Here is a 26,364-nt window from a genome sequence, read left to right as displayed (position 1 = left end):
TCTCAGAAAGGATTCGTAAAAAAGAATCTTTCGTCTGATTCTACGATTTTTTTACTTTTCATCACTTCCAGTACTGAAAACTCTAATGCACATGTTCTCTTTCTCTTCTTCACCAATGATTCTCTTAATACTCCTGTTCGGCTAATTTAATGCATACCTTTTTTCCTATTTTAGCCTTCGGGAATTATCATTCAGGTATTACTTCAGAGGACAATATGTATGAGTGTAAATTAAGTGTAGTGTTGTACAGTCTCCGTTAGACCATTCCTGAGATGTGTGGTTAATTGAAACCCAACTACAAAAGAACACCTTTATCCACGATCTAGTATTCAGATCGGTGTAAAAGTAACTGCTTTTACTAGGTCTTGAACGCTAAAACTCTTCGACTTCCAAATCAGCTAATTTGGGAAGATGCATTCACCACTGGACCAACCCGGTGGGTTATCTGATGTATACCTATTAAAAATCTTCGATCCTTCTCTTTTCAACTCTTATTCGACTCCTTAAGAAATATTGCTATGAATCGAATCGTAACTGAGAAAGATTTGGTTTCCTATCGCCTATCCAATTCATTGTTGAGAATCGTAAAAAGAGTTGGTTACTCCTGCTAATCAATTCTCGATTCTTTCGTTCAGTATAAAGATTCGAATTGATGGAACGACAAGTTCACGATTCTTCCCATTACTACTCGTATTTAGCAGGATTGAGATATTGTTTTTGTGAGCTACATTTGGTGATTATCGTGTGCCACTTGCCTAATTACAAATTAAAAGACCGGTAGAAGTTCAAAATTATTCTAGAAAAGGGAATTTCTTGGAAACTAACATAAAAATATTATTTTTATTTTAATTTCAAATTTTACAACAGAACAGAATTTGATGGGCGATGAAAGTGATAGACTGACCTGAATAATTCTAGAATCTCATCGTCTTACTGTAAATAAAACTTTTCAGTAAGTTCTTATAATAATGAAGGTAATAATAACTGTCAGTAGTATTCTTCTACTTATTTAAATTTTAGATAGAAGCATTCTTAGACAAGAATGCTTTGTTGTTTATTCTAAATGTATGAAAGGAACAATTAGTTTGATAGAAACGGTAAATAATATTAGAGGCTGTGAACTAAAAATGTTAATTTCTTGTACTTGTGCTGATGAAAAATCTTTAATGTGTAATTTAGTAGCATAAACAAAAAAGGACAATGTATCAAAACAAGATTAGTTTATGGGTCTTTGTTATATAGGCAAAGGATACATTGATGCATATTCTTATGCTCGCTTCTTGACAACCAGGACAGCCTTCTAGGTTCTTTAAATTTAAAGGCTTATTTCAGCTTCAGTTACTAATGTAGCAGAGAACTGTATGGCTGTTGCTGTGAAGGAAGTAATTGACAAAACTTGATGTACAGATCTAGCAGTAGGTATCAATGTTACTTGGCAAAAAAGACCAAAAAAGAGAAGTCCTACTTCTATAAATGACATTGTTACTGTGACAGCAGTAAAAACAGGAAAAGTGTGGATGTCCAGTGCTTGTTAAAATATTTCCAAGGAATTGTTTTAACAAAAAATAATCACATTTTGATAGAGTAACATGAGCAATACTACAAGTTAGATAATGAAAGACTGGTGGTATGTAAGTTGATGTAAAGTCTATTTTTAATTGCTTAAAAATGAATCATGGTGTATGCTATCTCACTTATCTGGAAGATGGTTATTCTATAGTGTACAATGCTGTATTACAAACACAGCCATATGGACCAGGTATTAGTCTAGAGAAGGTCGAGTATATAGGCCATGAACGAAAACATTTGGGTTGTTGTCTGCAAGCATTGTCAAAAGAAACCAAGGAGTAAACCATTAAGATGATAAAGAAATGAGTGGCAAAAGTAGGCTCAGGCATTCTAAGATTGATAATCTTCAGTGTTATTATGGAAATACTATTAGAGGAAACTGTGACAGTATTACAGCAATGAGAAAAGCAATAATGGGGGATATATATTTATATAATTTTTATTTATTCATATCCACAACACTCTTTTATCTGTTTAGCCTCTGGAACTACCGTAAGGTATTACTTTAGAGGATGAATGAGGATGATATATATGAATGTAAATAAAGTGTAGTCTTGTACAGTCTCAACTCAACCATTCCTGTGTGGTTAGTTGAAACCCAACCACCAACGAACATCTGTGTCCACGATCTAGTATTCAAATCCGTATAATTGTAAAACTGCCTTTATGAGGATTTAAACCTTAGAACTCTTTGACTTCCAAATCAGTTGATTTGCGATGATGAGTTCAAATCCACTTCACTATTTTTGTCCCAAAGGTTCTGTCTCATGGTATGGATTCAGTAGAACTCTAGTAACTGGTGAGCCTTATTTATATAAGCATTCGCTTACAAAGGCAGTCGTGGAGAAAATAAAGCCAATTTTTCTAGATCTAGTAATGAAGTAATAAAATTCAGTAGTGGAAATGCATTCCAGAAAAACCTCAGAATGCAAATTTCAACACATTGACTTGGAAAAGAATTCCAAAAACTATTTGTAGGAATAGTAACTCTAAAGATTGGTGGTTTATGATGTTATGATTGTATTTAAGGGAGTATTGTGGGACAACTGATATGAAAAGTAAAAATAGTGTCAATATCCTAAAAGACATTGATTGTAAAAAAATAGCTTCTGCAGAAATTAAAATGCATTCTTCTGAAGAAAGAATATAAAGCAAAGGCAACAGAAGAGGAAAAAAGGAAGATGAGAATGGTGTAACATATGGTGCATAATTATTTTAAGCAAGTGAACCTACCCAGTTCTTCTTTCTGAATAGTTAGTCAAACTTTATATGTTGTTTCCTCGAAACCACATTTTTCAATACTCATGTACCTTTTTATCAAAAAACTATTTATTATAGAGACTTGAAATTTTTATCAGGTATTCACAGCCCTATTTTATTAGTACATAGCAGCTTTTTGGATTTTTAAAAAATGAAAAGTTGAAAATGAAAAAAATTAAAGTTTTAAAAAATATAGTTAATATTAAAAGGTACTTTCGTACCTTTTTCTCAGAGGCATGAAAGATATGAAAGAGGCTAAAATTGGTCTTATTTAAATGAGGTGTACAATTTCTTGTGTAGATCTTATGTAGGGATTGGTAGGCTACAAGTTGAAGCATGTTACATGCATTGTAAATGTTTCCTCATAACCGTTTGACAAGTAAAAGAGTTTTTTTTTTTTTTAATTTTGAATGAAAGGTTAAGAGAAACTGAAAACTTTACTTCTAAACTTCATGATCAAGAAAGACCATGAAGACTAAGAATGCTGAAATTGGCAGATATTGGAATATATTGAGGAAAATCCAGAAAACACTAAAAGAAGGGTTGTTGCTTGAAGAAGTTGGTTGTATGACTATTTGGAGAATTCTTCGAAGCTGTAACTCAATCATTTACAGAGATTACATGTCATATAATGAAATTGACCATCTGTTGTAACTAGTATTTTGTGAGGTAATTTTACAAAACTGACAACTAATCCCTAGTTGTCATTGTAATATTGTTCATTTATGAAACTGGATTCAGCTGAAATGGAGTTATTTTACAGTAACCATCATTGAGCAAAAGAAAATCCTCTTGTCATTATGCAGTCAAGGTTCCTGCAATCATTTTCAATAAATGGTTGGTGGCTGGTGTTATTAACTGGACTCTGAATTTTATTTTATAGTTTATTAATGTAAATATTCATTTTTTCTTTTTTTTTCATTGTGGAATAACAATTGTAAAAGTGAATTACAATTAATTTACGAGAAAGGTAAATATGCTTGTTTTTAAAAGCAGATTATGCCAACAACACTGGGTAATACAAACATAGTGGCAAAACTTAATATACGTAAAACATTTTGTAAAACATAAAAAATTAATGTGAAAATAAATATCATTTGATTTGATAAAATTGTCAATGTATTAATGTAATAAAGAGTGCCTTTAAAACATAATAAAAGTCAATCAAGAAATGTATTTTTCTTTCATTAAGAAATAATGAGCTCATCAATTAGTATCCTGTTATTTAATTTTTAATAAATATTAATATGAAAGGAAAATATAGAATTTCATATTTTTAATAATTTTAGTTTTATAAGTAATCTTTTCGCTTCAGCAACTATATATTGTATATACTACATTATTAGTATTGCAATTTACAAAACAAATTTAAGTATGGTGAGTAATGAAATCCATCAGGTAAATTTAAATTTATTGCAAGTTGATTTTATCTTATTATGCGGTATACCATGTTATAAATTCACAATAGAATCTATATTATATTTTAGCATATATATTTACAAAAAAAAAAATTATTTGTTCAGAAAAGTGAATATAGAAATAACGAATTGTATTAATTTAAATTTTGCAGCCGAGCAGCATATATGACTACACCAATACCTGGAATGACATCATATTATGCTTCAAAAAAAGCAGTTAATACTATCGGTGAAGGCCTTCGTGCTGAACTTGGACACAATTCCAAAATTAGAGTAACTGTAAGTTTATTAATAGGAAACTGTTCTCTTTACCAATTATATGGGAATCTGTTATTTGTAAGATTTATAATTTTGTAAGATTGATGATGTTAAACTTCTGTGTGTAGTGGATGGATTAATAACAATATAAATAACATTGTTTTTTAATTATTATAATTAAATTTTATAAGAATGTTGAATATGTATTTATTTACATATATATCATTTAGGTCCAATCAGGTATTGTTATTGATTAAGACAAAATAGTCATGGCTTTTAAAAGTATTTTAAAAACATTAATAATAACATAACTGATGGAAAAAGGAGAATTTTCATTTTACCATACTAATGTTTATAAATTACTAGTTATGATACAAAGCATATATCAGTAACTAAAACCAGCTGCTAATAAAAGTGACTTGCAAGAGTAAAATGTTCACTTATAATAGCTTCAAATGTGTTTCAAATGAGAAACACTGTTCACCAAATATGTAAATAATTATTTGAATCTGTAAATTTGTGAAATTAAAGAAGGGATCAGTAATTCTGCTTCACAATTCTAGGCTCAGTACTCAATCATCAATGATAACTAGGTAACTTACAGTAGTGTGCTTACCGACTGAAACACCTGATGAATAATTCATCAGGATGATATAGTAGAAACTGCCTGCAGTTTTATAAATATTTTAATAAATAAATAAAATATTCTTCTAAATGTTTTCAGTTTATATAATATATCTATATAAATAGATAGAAAAACAACTTTATCGACAAATATAGTTAGTTAGGTATCAATAAGTTTCAAAATGTTTTGTTGGGAAAAATGTTTTTCAAGATAAAATGGCCGTTATATTTTTGTTTTTTTTTTGTTACAAACATAAATATTTGACATTAAAAATTCATTAAATTTTTTGAATAGATTAGCCCCTTTTCATCTTCCATGTTCTACATTGAATGACTGAAATCATACAGTATGAATATTTCTAGGAATAATATGTCACAGTAAAATTAATCATCTTTATTTGTGGTTTTTATTTTTATATACACACTACCTAGCGGATTTGTTGATTATATTGATAATAATGAGAGTCTCCTGTAATATTTCTATCATGCAAGTTAGTTCTAGAGTTTTGAAAAATTCCACTTGGTTTCATACATAGCATTACCACCATACATAAAAATTAGTTGTTTATGATTTCAAAGTAAATAGGTTAACTCTTTCACAATTTTTGACAAAATTGATCATTCTTTTCATTTTAAAACTTTACAACTGACATAGTGCAGCAAATGGCAGACAGTCACAAAACGGATCAACCTTTTATCCTGCAGATCCACAGATCTTCACAAATGAAGTTATTCTGCAGTTGTTATTTTTAATTTAACTGCCACTAACAGCAATAAAACACACATTACAGTTACCAGTTGTGTAAACTCAATGCAAAAGTTTTAAATTTCAATATGAATTTAAGTGTTCATTAAAAAAAAAATGTAATTAACGAATTTCTAAAATCATAATTAACAATTAGTTGCATGTATGTTTTTTGATTTCAGACTATAAGTCCTGCTTTGGTTAGAGAGTTACAAGAGTTAGAAGGTATTGTAGTCTCTCCTAAAGTGGCTGGACTGGAATCAGTAGATATTGCAAAGACTGTGGAACTTTTGTTGCAACTGCCATCTCATGTGCTTGTATGTATTAAAATATTTATATTTTAAGAAATTATTTAAAATTAACAACTTAATTTAATTAAATTATTACAAATATAATTTATATATATATCACATATTAAACTCAAACACTAAAATTATCGCATATTATAAAAATACGTAGTCAAAAGATTAAAATAAAATTACTGTATGTATGGTACAGTACTGTTGTATGGCTGGCCATATGAAATATTTTATTTTAATTTTTTGTACCTCATTCCAAATTTTGAACTACAATTTCCCTTCTTCTTCAGTGCCCTCTAAATTATAGAAGGTTGTACAAGATGAAGTACTTTCACTCCGTTCCTTCAATGAAACATCTCTCTGTTACTTGAATGGAAGTTTGTCACTGAAAATGCAGATGATTTGTTTGCAGAAAATCTGACTATCAATGATGATAAGTAAGGTATTATTAAGAGACCTTCTCTTAAATTTGGATCAGTTTTTGGCTGTATGATTGCTTTCTATGCTTGTGTCAGCCAGCAATACGAGTGACAGTTATATCAACAATCAAATTAATTGGAGTGTTGTTTGTTTCTTTAAAACAGCAGTCATGACATTCTTTGCATCTTTCTGAGAACTCTTAGCACGGCAAGAATAATTTGAATGTGCTGGTTAGCTTTGCTATGTCAAATTTCTTCAATTGAAGTGCATTTGCTAAAGGTTCCAGTATATCAGAATACTTAAACTTAATATTGAAACAATAAATGAAGATCTGCACACCACTGTATGCATTTAATAAGCATTTTTTCTTGTTGCTACATTTCCCTCTTCACCTGAGGTCACTAGGCATTAAAAAAATTATTGAAGTGATCCTTAAATATCCGGATGCTCTTGTATTTCTCTGGTCCCCTAGTCTCACACAATTTAGAAATGCTAGAAATAAGCTTGCATCATAAATGGACTTGCAAAAAAATGTGATTGTCTCCTTGATAGTTCCAACGGTGTTTTGAATTCCTGGGATAATGTTTAAGTTGTTTTATGACAAGTTAACCTTGTGAAAAGAGCAAAAGAAGTAGAAGGCTTTATATACCTTTTTCTCAAGATCGCCTGTACCCCTCCTTTTTTCTAGATATGGTGGAACATTTGTCAAAGCCTAACCCTACACACTTATTAGTCTATATTTAACTTTGTCAAAAATTTCAATCGCTTTGGCAATACTCACAGCGTTAGGTTCTAACTCAAAGCCTAAATATTCCTCGTTGATTTTATTGGCCTTTTCATCAAAGAAACGTAATCCAATAAACAACTGTTGTTTGCTAGAAATATTGGTGGTTTTAACATCCAAAATGCTATGAGTGCAAGCTTTTTAACACTTTTGACGTGTTTCCTATTTGTAACACCAAATAGATCAAGCCCTTCATTTTGGATGATAGGTAATTGGTATGGTTCATTTTTCTGTTCATGCTCAAAATGGTCTTGTAGTTCTAAATCACCAACTTTGACACATAAATTGCATAAATCATTAAGTACGCCTTCATCCAGATTTTTGCCTCTGAGAGGCAAGTGACATCTCACTGCATTTGTTTGACATGCAAGGTTCTAACTGGAGTTTTTGTCAAAATTGAGTTTTGTATGGTATTTGACTAATACTAGTTGAGCTTAATTCAAAAATATGATTTGTCATTATAACATTAAAAACGTATGGAAGAATTGTCAATAGAAAGTTTATCAGACACAGAAATTTTTTAATAACCATTTTTTTTTTTGGACTCAGGGACCCCAAAACTGATATATCCATATCATAATCATGAATTTGTCACAAAGTAGTCAAATGTTTTCCTTTCTTTACTGACGAATAAACTAGAAAACTATGAATCTATCAGTATTTGTAAGGTGTGAAAATCAAACAAACAAAATTAAATGCAATAATTCAAGTGTGTCATTTCATTTATTTTTTGTTCTGTTATTCTTCAGTAAAAAATTGATTTTTTTAAAACATATTTGATTTTTATTGGACTTGTAGTATCATTATTTTTAGAATTAAATTTTTTACAATTTTTTTTTAATAAATTTTACACATTTATTATTAATAAGGTTATTGCATTTCAAACCTAAAAAAAAACTTTTTTAGGGCAACAAATTTTTCTGTTTTACTTTGGATATCATGAAACTACTGGAGACACAGTTCTGGAATCTATTTTATTAAATTTTTCAGGTCAGAAACCATATGAAACCATTAATTTTGCTTCTCCATTAATGGACCAAACATTTCAGTACAACCTCATTTTGCATGGGGATCAGAATTCCGAACGAAATCTTTCGCTAGGCGTAACTTGCTAACGAAGCGTATCCAGACTTATGCTTATGTGAACTTTTTTTATAATTTAAATGAAAGGAATACATCTGTGAAGTATGGTGGTTTCTTTTTGGGACATTCTGTATATATATATATATAAAACTATAAAATTTTAGTTTTTAAAAATTTATAGTAAGCAATTGTAAGAAAAAAAAACACTTTGGAGATCATTCCATCAACCAATATATTTTAATACATAAATTAATTATACTCATTTGCAAATAGACTTTGTTATAACTTTGTCGAGATATTATATAATATAGTAAGCAGCATGGAGATATTATATAGTAGTATTTATATTATACACATATACAGTAATAAGGTTTTTTAAAGTTAATGACATGTGCTATAACCTTCGGAAAGATTGTCTCTGTAAGCTCTACTTTATTTATTTACATTTTCTTTCTAATAATAATATTTGGTGATTAATATAATATACTTATGAACTAACAAAATCCATGTATAATACACCATATTTCTATTATTATATTAAATTCGTAATTTTGTTACTGATATTATAAACTGCACTTGCTGTGCTAATTTCCTTAACCACTGAAAAATGGCAAAAGCATGCAGGCAGACTACACTTAATATTGTTTAACTTCAATAATCTTTGTTATATGGTTTGGTTAAACATGAATTTCCAATTGGGAATTCATGTTTTTTAATTTTCAAGAATTCTTCATCCAACCTTGTGTTTATTGAATTAACAGTTTGTAAGGAAAGCAAATTATTAATTTGTTTAGAACCCTTTTTATCATACAGAGGGCAAAAAGTTTCAATGAAACTCATTATATTACTGTTTAATCTCTGGCATGATGTAAGCTTTAATTTATTACAGTGTTATTACATATGTTTAAGAAAAATATTATTTCATATTCTATGCACAAGTTTTAAACTTATGTGGTGATTTATTAAAAAAAATGCATATGAAAGAATTCAAAATTAAGAACTAAAATATCAGTGTTTGTAAAAGTGCATTTGTACAGCCATTCACAAAGTAACCTTTGAAGAAAGCAGGCAACAGACGTACCAAGCATTTTCAAAGTGAAGTTTCCATATTGAGTTTAGTTATTTGGAGTATTCAAAATAAACTTAATGACTAAAGAATATGTTATATCAAATAAATACATAGCTAGCAAATAGACTATGTTTATTCTTTTAAATTATATAACTTATTTAAAAAGAATGAATTTTATTGTATTTGATCTCAATTAGGGTATATAAATCATGTAATCGATACAATAGTAAACAAATTTTGATATACAAAAACATCAATTTTGGAATTCATTTTAATTTTAGTTTTTGCTTTGCTAAAACATTGTTTACTTAGCCTTTTTTATCTCCATATATCTGACTTAGGCTTTGAAATTAGATCAGAAACATTAACTGAATTCTGAAGTAATTAAATGTAAACACAAATCTATATATATATATATATATATATATATATATATAATATATATATATAGACATATTTTCTTTCACATTATCAGGTTTTCCTACAATTCCTACAAATAAAGATCAAAATCTGTGGTCGTTGTCAGCCTGAGTGCATTTTTCCTACAAAAAAAATCCAATCTTATAAGTTAATTATTAAAAAAAAAAAACATTTTGATTTCTAATCCCTTTCTAACCCCTAGTTAAAAAAATAATGTTGTAAGAGAATAACATTCACCATGTTTGTTCTGTATTTATATATGAAGGTTTTTACTTATTTGTTCTAAAACTTTGTGGTCAAGAAAGAAAAATTCTTTCGACGCTCAGATACTTCATTTAGTAAGTTATGGTCAATTGTAAATATATTAATAAAGTAAAGTGGTAACTAGCAACTGACTGGGTGTGATTAATCTAACTTATTTTGTTAAATTGAAATGGTAGTGCCTTAGAATTACTTAAGTTTTCTGTTAAATATATTCAACATTTAGAAAATTAGCGGCAGCTGAATCAATGTGGTTACCTATTTATAAACATTCAAATTGAATAAAACACAACTACTACAGAAAATAAAAGCTTCATTCAATTATTCATTCATTACCTAGCCTATCACAGAACAATGCTTTGTCTTAGTTTATGTTACAGCAATATATGAAGTGGGAAATCAAAAATCATGCAAACTCCAGAAAATAACATTTTTTTTGGGTTATTATTTACAACTAAAAAAAAAAAATGAAAATAAATTTGATATTATTTTGTTAAATTATGGATAAAATAACCAACACAAGATATTAGGTAAAATATAAGTGGTATACATACAACTAAATTATATTTTTAGATAACATAATAAACAAATTGTTTAATATTTGATTTTTCAGATAACTGGATTTGTCATTCGTCATGTGTAGAAGATATACCAAGGTTCAAAAAAAAAAAAGCAAAGAACGTTGAATATATGAACAGTTGCAGTAGTGGTCAGTATGACAAGTAATACCTTTTATGGTTTTTCACTATTTCATACATTATTACAAACAAAAATTGTCTCATTGGTTATTTTTTCTGTAGCATTTGGTTAAATAAATTTAATATTTTTATTATTATATTTTAAGTATTCCTTTTTCCACATAAATTTCTGTACATTCTCCCAGTAAACATGTCATAAGAAATCTATTAGAATTGTCATTTTACCACATTCCCTATTTATGGTGAGATTCATAACTGTACATCTATTTCAATCACCCAACTGGAGTATTTTTATTGAATTATGCCAGCACAACTATCAAAAGAAAGTAAAAAATTACTTTACATATTATCATTTTAAAAGATATCTCTCAGAACTGCTTTTCATAAACGATCATTTCGTAGTTTATTATATCATTTTCATGTAAGAAATTCTGTCAAATTTATTTTACATATATTTTATTTATTTTCAGATCTATAAATATTTATCTTGAATGGAAGTTCTCAAAAGCATTTTTATTAAAATCTATTGTTGTAAAACCAATTAGTGTATTAAATAATTTATACAGGAACGCATGATTATAAACTTGATAATAAACCAATAACTAATATCTTTTTCTATAGATAGTTTATTATTTAGTCTTATTAATATTACTTATATATTTAGTCTTTCAATTCAGATCTTGAATAAATAAACGTAGGCTAGTTTCATTTTTAGAGTATCTTTTTATGACACTCAAATTGTGATACATAGTCTAGTCACATAAAGAATTCTTATATATTCTTTGTTACATTTTTAGGTTTTTAAAAATTATTTCTGTGTTTATAAGCTAAAACTATTATGCATTTGATGGATCACTAAAGAATTATATTCTATTTATCTGTCTCTACTAGTTAAGTTTGAATGAAATGAAATTTATAATTCTAGCACCATAGACAATCAGCTTTGCTATAAAATTTTGTAATCTACAATACCAAAAGCCTTTTAAATAAATACCTATTGTTATTTGTTTGTAATCAGCCAGAAATAAAATAATACAGAAATTACTTGTTAATTTATTTTTCCAGAAGTTAATTTTGGCAGTAATGGTGTAAGATTTTATACAGTATGTTAGTATTTTAAGTGATGCACTATCAAATATTTAAAAAAAAATGAAAAACTAAACAAACTTATACTCGCATATTATTTCAGTTTTTTATAAAATTACTTGATGGTACAACTACAATTAAGTTTTTAATCTTCCCCTGTGAAGATGTGTTGCACAGATTTCCAGCAGGAGAAAATAAGAAGAAAAGTGTTTTAATAGGTTTGTCAGGAACACTGTTCCTAAATTAAGGTTGAAGCTCTAAGTGAGATGAAATTTCTAATTTCACTTTCTAAAAGTTCTATTAAGATATTACCTTGTGTTTAAAAATGAATATTGATCGAGGTTTTAAAGTTACATAATATTTATTAAGTTTTACTTACACTAAGTTGCTCTTTCATGCATCAATTACACATGAAATGTATAATTAATTTAAATGAATATTTTTCAAATTATACATGAAATGAAAGTTCAAACCAATCATTTTTCCTACAAGTTCAATGTGAGCACCATTCATCACATGGCACTCATCCAGCCAATAGAAGAGATCATCCCATACTTCAATCAGCAAGTGAGTAGTAATTGATGTAACAAATGCTTAAATCCTGTGACTCAAGTTGGGTAGGTCAGGTAGTAACAGTGGTGTGTACACTTGATCCTTTATAAACCCCAAAGAAAAAAAATCAGATAGGGTCAAATCAGGTGAATGTGGAGGCCATGGCAAACAAGCCTTGTCATCTGGTCCCTGGCGAACAATCGAGCGGTCGGGGAAAATTTAATTCAACCGATCACATACATCATTTTGCCAGGGAGGGGGCGCCACCATCTTGTTGGCAAATAAAGTTCTGTGGTTCATATTGCAGTTGAGGAAAGAGTTGTAGTTGTAGCATATCAAGATAGTTGATCTCAGATACACTTGCTTTCGAGAAAGAGAACTGCCTGCAAATTTGTCATCAGGGTACTCCACAAAAAAATTCAGTTTTGGGGAATCTTGTTCACACTGAAGTATTTATTGAGGATTTTCTGATCCCCAGATATGCACATTATTAGTGTTTATTTTTCCATTAACATTAAACGTTGATTTTTCATTGAATACGACACTGTAAAGAAAGTCTTCATTATCACGGTACATCATTCCATTTGCAAAATTAACATGCAAACAATAATCTGTAGTCTTAAGAGCTTGTAACAGCTGTAAATGATATGGACAGAGTGTAAGCATTTCCTTAAAACCCTCCACACAGATGTCACTGGAATTGCTGATTCATGGCTAGCCTTCCTAATGGATTTCCTATGATTATGCCCGAAGACCTTCTTACACTTCAACATTGTCGTCGGACACACTTGGTCGTCCTGACCTCTTCCCTTTTTAAATACAGCCAGTGATTTCAAATTCTTTATACCATTTATGAGTGTTATTATAACTCAGGGGATCACAATGGAAATTCAAAACAGAACGCATGCTGAAAAGTAATTACAGATTCACACTTTGCAAACCACAAAACACAGAATGCTTTTTGTTGGGGGGATCGCCAACTTTGCTGCTAGTGCTTTCAAGCAGATTACACAGCTAAAACTGTTGAGTTGCTCTTTCATTTCTTGTATAATTAATCAGTCAATGTATGTGAAACTTGAGAAATGTTACATAGCTTTAAAACCCTGATATTCATTTTGAAATGGCTGTATTGTGGTTAGTTTGGGAAGTTCTTTTTATTTTTCAAGGAATTGAAATGACTGCTATTATATTTTTTGGATCATAAGAAAAAGACTGATTGAAAAGCTACATCATTACAGAATGAGTCATGACCTTTTCCATTTAGTTTTAGATATTTTCCTTTGAGGCAAGTCTAGAATTGCAGGGTTCTTCCTTTACAATATTCATTATAATTTTGTTTGATTTTCTTTCGGGATTGTTTTGTAACTTCTTTATAAGAGTCTATTTGTTTGCTGTTATGATTACTTAAAAAAACAGTTGAAGAATTCCTTACGCTCCCAACTTGATATTTTCTTCTGAAGTCAATTTTGAAATATTGTTTTAATATATTTTTGGGTTAGAATAGAAAAAACTGAATGAAAATGGTACAGGAAATATTTTAGAAAAGTAGTGAAATTGTTGTCAAGATCAGTGGAGCTGTAAACTTGTTATAAACATTTACTTAAATGTTCGTAGTTAAGCCTTAGTCACTTAACTACTGACAAAATTATATAATTTTTTGGAAAGGGCTTGTCAAAAATAGATAGATACATGAGTACACATATCAAATTTTGAAAATATAGCATACAGCAAATGCGAAAAATGACTGAGGGTTGTAAAAGCACCCTATGAACAAATTAAAGAACAAATTAAACCAAGGCAGGTATAAAAATCCATAAATCAAAAAATAAGAAAACAAGGAGAATAAAAAGAGTATACTTAATGCTGTTATTATTTTATTCTTAAAATTTTTTTATATATAATATATACATGCTAGTCTACTAGGTTGTGTTTATTCTTTCTTTTTTTTAAAGTTTTTATTTAACTCACTTTAGGAATAATCAAATCTTGCAACTGCTATATCTTTTGATCTATTGTATGAAAATCAATGAAATTTGGTACATGTATGTAACTTCGATGACAATACAGCACTACGGTGTCTGAATTTGATATGACCTAACCCCACGTCCCCACGTGCTACCCCTACGCTAAATTCATGCATTTAGTTGAACATTTAAATTTTTTATGAACTATCGTATGAAATTGATTGAAATTTGGTACACGTATGTAACTTCGATGTGTAAAAATAAATATTTTTACTTTTTTTTTAGTCTTAAAAAGAAATACAAAAAAAATTACAAAAATATATTTGATTACATATAAAAAATTATTTTTTTAAAAAGCTTTTATTTAACTAATATTAATATTAACATTGATAAAAAAAGGAAACAAATTAGAAAAACCCTCTAAAAAGTAAAAACTAAGAATTAAATCAAATTGAGAATTTTAAACAAAAAAATACAATATATAACAAATATAAAAATGAACTGAAAAGTAAAAAATAAATTATGTAAATATCTAATAAATAACCAATAAATAAATGTAATAATTATTAAATTTTGTAGTTAAAAGTAATGAAAATATTTAGTTAAATAAAAGCGTGGCGCAGTTTTTATAATTTATTTAAAACAACACAACATTTATTTTTACAACAATTAATCTTCATTTTCATTTTCAATAACGACATGAGAAGGTGTAAAGGTCTGCTGGAACCTCTCCAGTTGAGACTGACTAGCTACAAGTAACAATCTGGGAAATTGCACCCACTCACTTTTGATTTCAGTAATTGTTTAAATTAATATCTCTTCAAAATGAGTATGAAATGAGTTAAAAGTATTACCTATATAAATTACCTGTTATTAATAAGATTCTACGGAAATGTATATTAAAAATTAAAGGCTAATCTCATTTACTTAAAAGAGATTTTTCCTTAAAAATTTACTCAATTATTACTTAAAAATAGCAATAAAAAAATTGCTAAAAATAAAAAAGTGAGTTTTATTTTTTCATTTACTTAAATTTTGCCATCCAGATAATGCCATAAACTTATAATAATGTTTTGAGATGACTTGATAATCATAAATTATTAGATATAATTACACATTATATAAATAAATATAATATGAAATATAATATATTATACAGTTATAAATTATAAAAAAAAATTTATGTTTTAATTTTATATTATATTTTATATGTATATATATATATATATATTTATCAGTAATTTATGACAACGAACCTGTTCATTGATAATAATCTTAAGAATGACTGAACATATAACAAAGCTGATTTCAAAGTCAAGAGCTGAGATCCTAGTAAAGACAGTTACTTTTATACAGATTTGAATACTAGATCCTGAATACTGGTGTTCTTTGGTGGTTGGTTTTAATTAACCACCTACCTCAGGAATGGTTGACGTGAGACTGTACAAGACTCTTCACTTCATTTACATTCATACGTATCGTCCTCATTCATCCTTTGAAATAATACCTTACCGTGGTTTAGGATGCTAAACAGAAAAAGAGAGAGAACATATAAGAAAATTCTAAAAACGTTTTAAAATTTACTCCTTCTTGTGTATCGTAGGCTACGTAATGATAATGCCAACCTTCCAAAAGTTATATAGTTTTGTACCTTTCATACTCTTCATGATAATATGATGCGTAATTCACTGATAAACGACTAAGACTAATTGTGAGACATTATCACACTCACAAAAATGTTTGAAAATCTTTTTTTTTGAAACAGAAAAGCATACAATCTTCAAAGTTGAAAACATTAAAATACTTAGAAAAATACCCACTTCATAGAGAGAAAAATTTATACATAGCTATATCAGAACTAATCATTTTTAAAATCTATTCTTAAGGAAATTTAAAAAATAATAACACTAAGAAAAATTCAGATCCCTTGCCTCCCATGAATTTCCATTTCTTTCAATCCTAAATTAACAAAAAATAAATTATTGTGATTTTCAAACTGTTCTTTTAAAAGTTTTCTTTAAGTTCAGAAAAAAATTCTACAACATAATTTTATCCGACAGTTTCAGGCATCCATGGGCATCTAGCCCCCTCAATTAACAAAAATTGAAATATTACAAATCTGTACTATTCTTTTTAAAAGTTCACTTTAATGTTAGAAAAAATTAAAAACGCATAATCCATGAGGTTCAGACCTCCTTTCTTTTGCATGGCCCTCTATCTTCCTTTATTTAAAAATAGAGATTTTTAATTTTTTTTTTTAAAAGTTGTATTTCCTCTTGCCATTACATATTAATGGTGTAAAAGAATTAAGCCTTGTTGGGCAACAATTGTCAATCTACTTTCATAAATAAAAAGTGGAATTCTCTGATATTGAAAGTTTAGCTTTTAAAACATATTTTATTACAAGGCTACGTTAAAATCTTCATGACGTAAAAGAGATTATCGACTGCTTTCCATCCCAAGACTTAAGTTATTGAAATTAAAATTAATTATTTTTCCACTTGAAAATGTAAGAATTTTGAAATTGTAACAAAATTTTTCAAAAACTATATTTTTGTAGGCTTGTTAGAAAAATCAATGAAATTGATAAGGTTGAAATATATTCTTTATTTTAACATGAAATATTTATGTGAAGACATTCTCCTATTCTCTTCTCATATTGTAATGATCCTCATGTGCATTCCAAACTAAAATAAAAATTTTGCTTTTAGTTCATTGGTCAATTCAAATTAAATTCTATTTGATCTTAAAAATAATTATACGTGGAATTATGTTTACCATTTCTGTTAGTAGACATAATGGTAGTTATCACTAGCCAGGCCCACAAACAAGAATTCTTGCTGGTATTATATTAAATGAATAAAAACTAAAATATAACTTACTTGTGTATTTGTACTTGATCAGCCATAAAAGCCATTTCAAAAATACCTGGAACAAAGTTAGTAATAATTAGTACATAATAAGATATAATATTAAATTAGAATGATTATCTAAAGCAAATTCTACTGTTTTAAATAAATTACATAAAAAATAATTCATAATATTATAATGACTACAGTGTAGAAGCAAAAATATTACTTTATTAAGAATGAACCTCTCCTTGTTGACAAATTACCAAATAAATAATGAATAGGTTGTGCAGTAATAGTAATAATAAAATAATAATAAATTTGTAGCTGTTCTACAAAACTCATTATCAAATTATTAACAATTGATGCTGTTTAAAACAGGAAAATTAATTTTAATTTATGTATGTAAATAAGAATAAAATTGATATTTTGTAACAATAAGATTGTAAAAGGTAACTGAAACCTTAGCATTTTCATTAACAATGAGATAAACAATACTGCAGTTTATAAGGTTCACATTTCATTAACTTCAGCATTGATTATCCAAAGTAGCATCCAGAAATTTCATAGAAATAAATTATTATTTATCATTTAAATAATTATATCATTGGGAACTGACATAGAATTATTTTTAATCTTAATATGAGTAGAAATATTTAGAAAATGTAATTATTATTGGTATATAGGAATTACATCTTACCCTGCTACAATACAGAGCAATACATCTTACCCTGCTACAATAGTACAATACAGAGTATATAGGCCTAAACTACAATTTTAATTATAAAGCCAAACCCATTGAAAAACCTCTTGGTTGTCACTGTGAAACAAATGAAAGGGCCAACTAAAATTAGTTGATTCCATTATCTATTCAAGTCATTCTTAAAATTTTAGTAGGAGTAGTGCTGTTTTTTCTGAAAGTAATAATGTAAATTACACAACCATTCTCATTAGCAAACAGAGGATGTTGCTGGTAGGGTCGATGTGTAAGTGTATTCAATTCCATGAAGAAAAAATTGTATAGTACTTCACTGCTGTTATTTACAGGAAAGCCTGACATGGAATAATTGTTGTACTAGAGAGAAACTAAGCAAAAGAAATTCAACGTGTTAGGTACTCAAAACTTGTTCGAAATGCGACAAACAGTTTTAAAATGTATAATAAGTTTAAGTAATGTGGATGTTCAGAAAGTTAGCGCATTTTTTTGCTTTTTGTTCAATTTACTACTTTTTATTAGGTGATGAAATCACAGTTTTCTTGTTCCAGTTAAACTGATTATGCTAAAGTGTAATAAAAATTAACATGTATAAATTATCAAGTAAAATTTCTGTTCTTTTTTAAAACAAATCATTCAAATTTCCTTCAAACAAAAAACATTTAAACAGTTATTGTGAGAGCTAGATAAGACAGTTACACTACTAGTTAGTTCTGAATACTGTATAAATATGATTCTTCAAAATATTAATAATGACAAATGTAATGAAAAACATAAATTTCAGAAAAAAATTTGTTTCTTTATGTTTTGATAAAATATTTCATTAGAACCAATAAATTATTACATTCAAAAATATTTTTTCTTTAATTTTCTTTTCTTTGATTTTTTTTCTTTGATTTATTTTGTTATTAATAGAAATTACTGACTTAAGTAAAGTTTAAAAAAACATCAATATTATAAAAAGAAATCATTAACAATATAGAGACAAATCTGAAGTACAGTAATTGATGTTTACCAATGATTACCAAACTGTGCGCTGTGGCGCCCTGGGGAGCCACAGCCTCTTTGCAGGGGCGTCGCAAAATATTGTAAAAGCTTCATAATTAATTGAACCAAGAAATTTATAATTATTAATTTAATGTTAGTAAAGTAAAAAAATAATGAAGATACATGAGTTTTATTTATTTATATCTCTTACGTATGATTAGTCATACATTTACTTGGGTAGCTCGCGATGGAAAAATTTTAACTGAAAAGGGCGCTGCGACTCGGAAAAGTTTGGGCACTACTTTGTACTAAGTATAAAGTATTTTTATTTATACTAAGTCTAGTAGGTATTACATTATGTGATAAGAGATGTTTTCTTAGTTCAAATTCAGTTAAATTTTTTTATTATATTTAACTGGATTAGATAGTCTTTGTTGGAATATTTTAAACATTTACTTCAGTTATGGCCATTTTTTCAGAACTAACACTAGCAACCTTGTAGTGGACAAGACCAACTTCTTATCTGTAGTTGGCCTTATACCCTGTTGAAAGGCATTTTATTTTCAAAATAAAATAATATCTACCAGTGTTGTTGTGTATAGTGGTAAAGAGAGCTATCTAAAAGTTCCATTGACAGGCTGATAAAGATTACTGTGATAAATAATTTTCTTCCAAAGAATAAAACAATATACTTTTTATAAAATAGCAATGTTGTACTAATATTTTTTTTTGGTCAAAACACAAACAACATATTTTTAAAATAAAACTGCTAATTTAATTAAATCATATACCATAATCTGAATTCTCTGGAGAAGGGAACTACCCCAATGTAATCCCACATTGCTAGGCCTGATAAGGGGGCCATTCACACACTTTTTCATCAGTTTGGATAACTTCCAAAGTTATGATTTAATAGCACGGTCCTATTTTATCTGATACCCAGTGGGTCATAACACTGTTATAAATTATTCCCTACACAATCTAAACTTTTACCAATAAATTAACTATTAGAAGAGAAAGACAGATTAATTTGTGAAATTAATTTAATGGCTAAAAAAATACTTCATGGTAAGAATGAAATAAATTACAACTTTAAAAAATTACAAATTTATAACTTTTAAGAAAATATTCTTAAAAGAAATACTGAATTAACGCTGTTTTGTGAATTTTGTTATATGCTCTAATTTTTTATATTTAATCACTGAAGTGATTAATAAAACTCACAAAGAAGCAGCCTAGCTTCAAGTCAGTGTAATAATCTTTTCATCTTTCATCTGGGAACTGCTAGGTTTGAAGTCTGGTCAGGCACGTCATTTTTCAAGCACTACAAGAGTCCATGTTTTAAACTCTCTAATAGTTTGGTGTCAAAAAGGGTATCCAGTTGCAAAAATCTTGCTTAACCCCAGCAAAGGAAAATATAATTAAGTAAACCACAAAAATTATAAATTTTTACGCGCCGTATTTTTTGTCAAATAATTCCATCAGTATTTTGACAAAATATTTTAATAATCTTTTATTTCCTGTTTATTCTATCCAATCTCATTAATTATGTTCAATTAAATAAGACAAATGATTTCAATTGACTTGTTAGTTTAGAAGTTTAAAAAAACAAAATTTTATTGCACAAATTATATTTTTTTCTTTTCATCATATAACGCGGATGTGAGCATCAATACCTAATATCCAGGGTTTTAATGGACTTCATTGTCAAAGTTATTGAAAATTATAAAAAAAACAGTTATTTAATTGAATCTACATCTTATCCCTTTTTTTAGTCTCTCATACTAAAACATGTTGCAGTTTGAAAACAGAAATATTTTATTCAGAAATAGTTTCATTATTTCTGATTGCTCTGAATAAACTTATGATTTCAATATCATATTTGGTTTTCATTAATTATGTAAAATATTATAGATTACTGTAAATTTCTGTAATTATAAATTACTGTAAAATATTATAAATTTCTTCTTTTTTTTGCCTTTAATAAGTATGTAATAACCTTTAATTTTTATTGGAAAGTAAACTCTCCATTATAATGGAATGATTCAAGGAATACTCAGTTGTAACTGATTTTCTAGTAGTGTTAACTATAGGAATTGGTGTTGACATTGTAAAATTCCTGGCACAGCATGAGGCATGAATGTAGTTTAGCAAGAAAAAATATTAAGTTAGTTGTGCAACCTGAATAGAAAGTAATTTTATTTATTTAGCTGTATTATTCTGCTACAGTAGCTAAATATTACCTACATATAAGTAAAAATATTTCAATTTACTCTTTTCCAGCTTTTTCCTTTTACTCTTTTTACTTATCCTTCTGGCGCGTTTTAATCAAACCGTCTCCTTTCATAACATGTCCTAATCTGTTAAATTACTAAGCTACTGCTGGGCCTGGGGGTGTGTGTGTGTGTGTGCATTTGTGTTTAGGCAAATGCAATTACTGCTAACAACTTGCTAGGCCTGATATAGCTGCAGATGTACTGTAAATGTACCAGTAAACATTTGAAACCCAGTCACCAGGGAACACCAGTGTCTGTAGTCTAGCATTCAAATCTACATAAAAGCAACTTTACAAAAGCCTTTACAATGATTTCACTGCATAAAATTAATTAAAATAAATTGGATTAATTCACTGCATAGGAGGAATTAATCCCACCACAGAGATAAGCTTCTAAACTTGTTAACTTTCCTCATTTCTTCATTTTTCACTTCGGCTGTCTGTTTCATCCTCCCTGATCTCCTTTATGCTTAACATTTCAAATGCCTCCAACATTTATTTTTCTCTTTTCCTTAGTGTTCATGTTTCACATCCATGAAAATTTACACTCCAAACATAATACTTAGAGATAGTACCTCTGGCTTAACTCCTGCTTATTATATAATTATTTCTTTCTGTTAAATCTTTTCTTAGCCACTGCATTTCTTGTTTTTGTTTGAACTTTTCTAATCATCTGTTATCATGGTATTTAAGTGTCTGTATTGTTTTTCTTGTTAATTTTCAGATAGAGATATATTAAAAAAAAATGATACAATATTTTGGTTTATGAAGATCCGTAAGATAAACATTATTTACACGTAAGCCTTTTTATGAGACCAATATACGACATTCGTTCCTATTCTAATAACAAGTATAAATCAGTTTTTAATTGGGAAATTATATCACAACCATAGAAGAATTAATTTTTTCTGAGTGATAAATAATTTAGGAATTTGTAGGTTTAGAATTAGATGTACAATTTCAAATTACCTTGTATTCAATATTTATTTATCAAGGGATGGAACTAAAAGAGTCTGCAATTTATATTTTTAATGTTCTCAAAAAAGTTCTGCTCTTTTGGAAACAAATGATAATTCCATCTAGTTCTTCTAAAATAAAAGAAAAAAAAAATTATTACTGCATGTGAAAACCTCACCTGAAAGTGAGATTATTATTATTGTCAGGTGTTGGGAAGGATTTCTTACAAAAAAATCTGATGTGGACAACTTTCTTTTATGGCTATTCAGTTACATTTATACATTTTTTTGAAATGAAAAGTACATAAAATTTTATTTCATTAAAAACTTATGATATTTTTTCATATATATATTTTTTTTGTTATTGAATTATTATTCATCGTAAACATTTGTTTTACAAATAGACAGGTTAATAATTATTAATAAATTGATATATTTAAATTAAAAAAAAGAGGAGATGAAGTTGGATTTTAACCGATGTGCCTTTGCCTAAGACCCAAATAATAAATTAATTAACATTTTATTTGGTTATAATTCTCGAACCAATGAAAATAAATAGAACTTATGATATATCGTTGAAAAGCTCTCAATGAGGGCTTATTATTGCAGTTAAGAAAAAGTACAAAATCCAATTTTTATTTATTTTGGGCATTTTTGGACGCTTTTGTTTCAGTCGATAAACATATGTCATATCATTATAATATGACTTGTCATATTATGTTGATCATAATTTTTTTAAAGCTCTGTTAATAATGGCAACGGCAGGATATCTTTCTGATGGTTAGCTTTTAAATGGGCTGTACTGGAGCAACTATGAAATTCTTAGACGTTATTACGGCTATAATATAATTAATTACTAGTATATTATATTACTAGTATAATATAATTAAAGATTTCTTTTCCTGTGATGAAAAGAAATCTCTTGCACAGTTATGCGCAAGAAGACTTTTTGTTATTTTATTTTGTTAACTTTTGCTCTGTTCAAATACAAACCCAGTCATTATGACCCTCAAAGTAGATAACGTTATTTGAATATGCCTAACAATAGATTCCGCAGATAAAGAAACAACAACGTTCCACATTTTTTCCCCTTACCAATGAGATTGGATCCGCGACGAATACATTGCACAACCTCAGTGGGTGCCTCGCTTCAAACCCGAGACCCCGTGGGATCCGACAAAGTTGTGCCCCACGGGGGTCGCTCACCCGGCAGCTCGGGACTCTGTCTTTTCTTTGCCAGGTCTCACCCATGAGGGAAAGACCCAGCCAGGACTACAGTCTTTTATTTACCCACGACCATGAAGGGTCCCCGGTCAGTTATCAAGGGCCGCCCACCTCGGCGAACCACCTCTCATGAGCAGGGCTGCCCTCGGAAATCCCTACCTACAGATCACTTACCATCCCATTCCCTAGCTTCCTTTGCTTTGTAACAAGTATTTTTGTGACCATTGTTGCAACCTGATTTCATTCATGTCTACCGTTCATCATAAATGGGATAGTCTCTTCTGGTGTTATATTAGGAAGTCCCGTTCTTTGACGAATCTCGTCCCATCTGCTACAAACATAGATTGTATGTTCGGCCGTAACATTTTCATCGCAATACCTACATGACGGCGTAGCTTGCTTGCCAAAATGGTGCAGGTAGGCGTTCCAACGTTCCAACTGCAGCATCATAACGAATCATGCTTCTAACTTGCCTGGCTCAAATGTTTTCGACATTAAATTGAGCATAACTGAAGAACGACTCAACCAATTTTCATAAAAGTTTCTTATGCACAACTTCAGATACACTACTATTGTATATCCAAAATTCAATTAAATTGATCTAGTACTTTTGAAAATTTTCGAGTCACAAAGTTTTATACACAGGTTTGTTATTTTATATTGTTACCACATATATACCTAATTTAATATCGGCGGGCGAACACGATAGCAACGATGTGAGCTGGCGCACAGTATACGAACGCGCTGATACAAGCTCATTCCCACCGCGTAGATGACCGCACAGTTCTCCCACCATATAGGCGCTGCAGTCCCACCACTTTTAGGCTCCAATAAAAGAGCGTACACAAGAGTGAATTTTCAATTCATCGTCGACCACCACCTGGATAAGATCAAGAAGAAGAAGAAGAAGGAGATGGAAGAAGACAGAAGAAGTTCCTTGGCCGGCTCAGTGTGGGACCTCCCGGCGGATGCCAACATCCTAGCCGGAGCAGTAGGTCTAGCCGGCCCGCCGAGGGAGCCACTAGACGCGGACGCTACCTTCCCGCTCTAGCTCGCCGGGCTTCGATCGCCCTGGCCGGCGGACTCAGCAGCAGTAGCCATCCCAGCGTGAGATCGCTGGGGGAGACCCGCCGGGGGACTTCGCCCCGCCAGCGAAGGATGACTGACGCCGACCCGACACTGCGGAGCTCCGGGGGCCACCACTAACATGCTGTAGTGGAAACCTAACTGTCGCTGGCCCCGTCGGACTTCAATGGACGAGCCGCAACTCCCCGACTTCGCCGGTGACCAGCTTTCAGACACAACAGCTCGTCTCAGAGCTAACGCAAAAAACGGCTCTTTTCAGGGCCACCACAAGGTTATGAATTACGAGCCCTCGAAGCCATTCGACAACAGTCCTTCTCATAAGATAAGCCGTCGAAGCCAATCGACGACAAAAACAGCTCTTTTCAGGGCTACCATAAGGTTAGTGAATGCCACGTGCCGTGGAAGCCATTCGGCGACAATATATATATGTATATATATTTAAGCCTGTTAAAAAGTTATGTCTGTGTATAAAATAACATGTCCTGAGTGACTGAATGATTCATTAACACCCAGAAACTACTAAAGGTGAATTTTTATCCATGTTCTTACAGTATAAGTGCGCACTAAGAAAGGATTTTTTGAAACCGATTTTATCGGGTTAAAATGGAGTAAAAATGAAATTTCCAATTTTTTTTTTAAATTTCTTATAACATATGAATATCACTAGAATTGTGCGTAATTTTCATGTAAATATCTAAAAACAAATTTCTAGATTTTTCTAAATTCAACCTTGAAAGGAGTGAAGAAAGGTAAAAAAAAAAAAATGTTGAACAATGCTTGCAAATTTTCCCCATTCCTGACTATACTAAATGTTACATTCACTAGATTGAGGCTTCCAAATACTTTTCAGATAAATACCTAAAAACCATTTTTTGGTTTTTTAAGGGATTGGATTATGTACGGCACGGAAGCTCAATCAACACAATCATTGTTACTGTATGTGTGACGCGACTAGCTGCACCTGCCTCAGATTACTTGACCAAAAAAACATAAAATAAAAGTAATCCAAAAGTTAAAAAAAAAAAAGAATTAGAAAGAAGTTCGATCACTTCCTAGTGGTATTTATCAGGTAACAGTAAGAACCGGGCAAAATAGATTTTTACTCCACGAAGTATGGGTGGGTAACCACCCATACTTAGTTATAAGTTAATATTTTTAAGATGGAAGCTGACTGTTTTCAAACCAACATTCTTAGATCACTCAAACTTAAGGCCCGTACTTACCAAAGTGTTGCTATGAAGAAATTATAATATATAATAATTTTTTATAAATTGAACAGGCTTTAATATTTATCATTATTATTGTCAAGCATGAGTTTAATGAATATAAAGGGGTCCAGATGGGAATGCTATTTATCCCTGATGAGCTAAATATTCCTGACCGCAACAGGAAACGCAAATAACCATATAGCGCAGGTGAAGCCCCGACTGGGATGTTAGTATATTTCTAAACGGAAACCCCAAATTAAGTAAATGGTATTTTTGTACTTCTCATGCCTAAAAATATAAAAACATTTCATCCCCCATTCCCACCATGTGACCAAAAATAATACCGTACCGTACTTTTCTTCGAAAAGTTGTTAAAAATTAATTAAAAATATTTTCTAAAATTTTGAGAAAATAGTAAGAAATAATGAAAAATATATATTATAATGGTTGTACTACACAGCTTATCATCTTTTTAATCGAGAGGCATTTTAATAAAATTTTATGTTTTAATTTTTGATACATTTAAATTTCAACTGAAACAAAGGATAATATAA

At 29.6% G+C, this 26,364-nt stretch overlaps 1 protein-coding gene across 1 annotated transcript in view; it reads left to right on the top strand.

Moving 5' to 3' along the window:
* LOC142317922 (farnesol dehydrogenase-like) overlaps positions 1-26,364 on the top strand; it is a 66,686-nt gene that overhangs the window by 17,145 nt on the left and 23,177 nt on the right. The window contains exons 4-5 of the mRNA XM_075354461.1: positions 4,400-4,526; positions 6,057-6,191. Coding sequence (XP_075210576.1) covers positions 4,400-4,526; positions 6,057-6,191 — 262 coding nt within the window. The remainder of the gene's footprint in view (positions 1-4,399; positions 4,527-6,056; positions 6,192-26,364) is intronic.

Source organism: Lycorma delicatula, chromosome 1 (assembly GCF_047948215.1).
Source record: "Lycorma delicatula isolate Av1 chromosome 1, ASM4794821v1, whole genome shotgun sequence".
In the NCBI taxonomy this organism is placed as follows: Eukaryota; Metazoa; Arthropoda; class Insecta; order Hemiptera; family Fulgoridae; genus Lycorma; species Lycorma delicatula.
The sequence above is the reverse complement of the archived record's forward strand: the minus strand, read 5'-3'. Positions and strand labels throughout refer to the sequence as shown.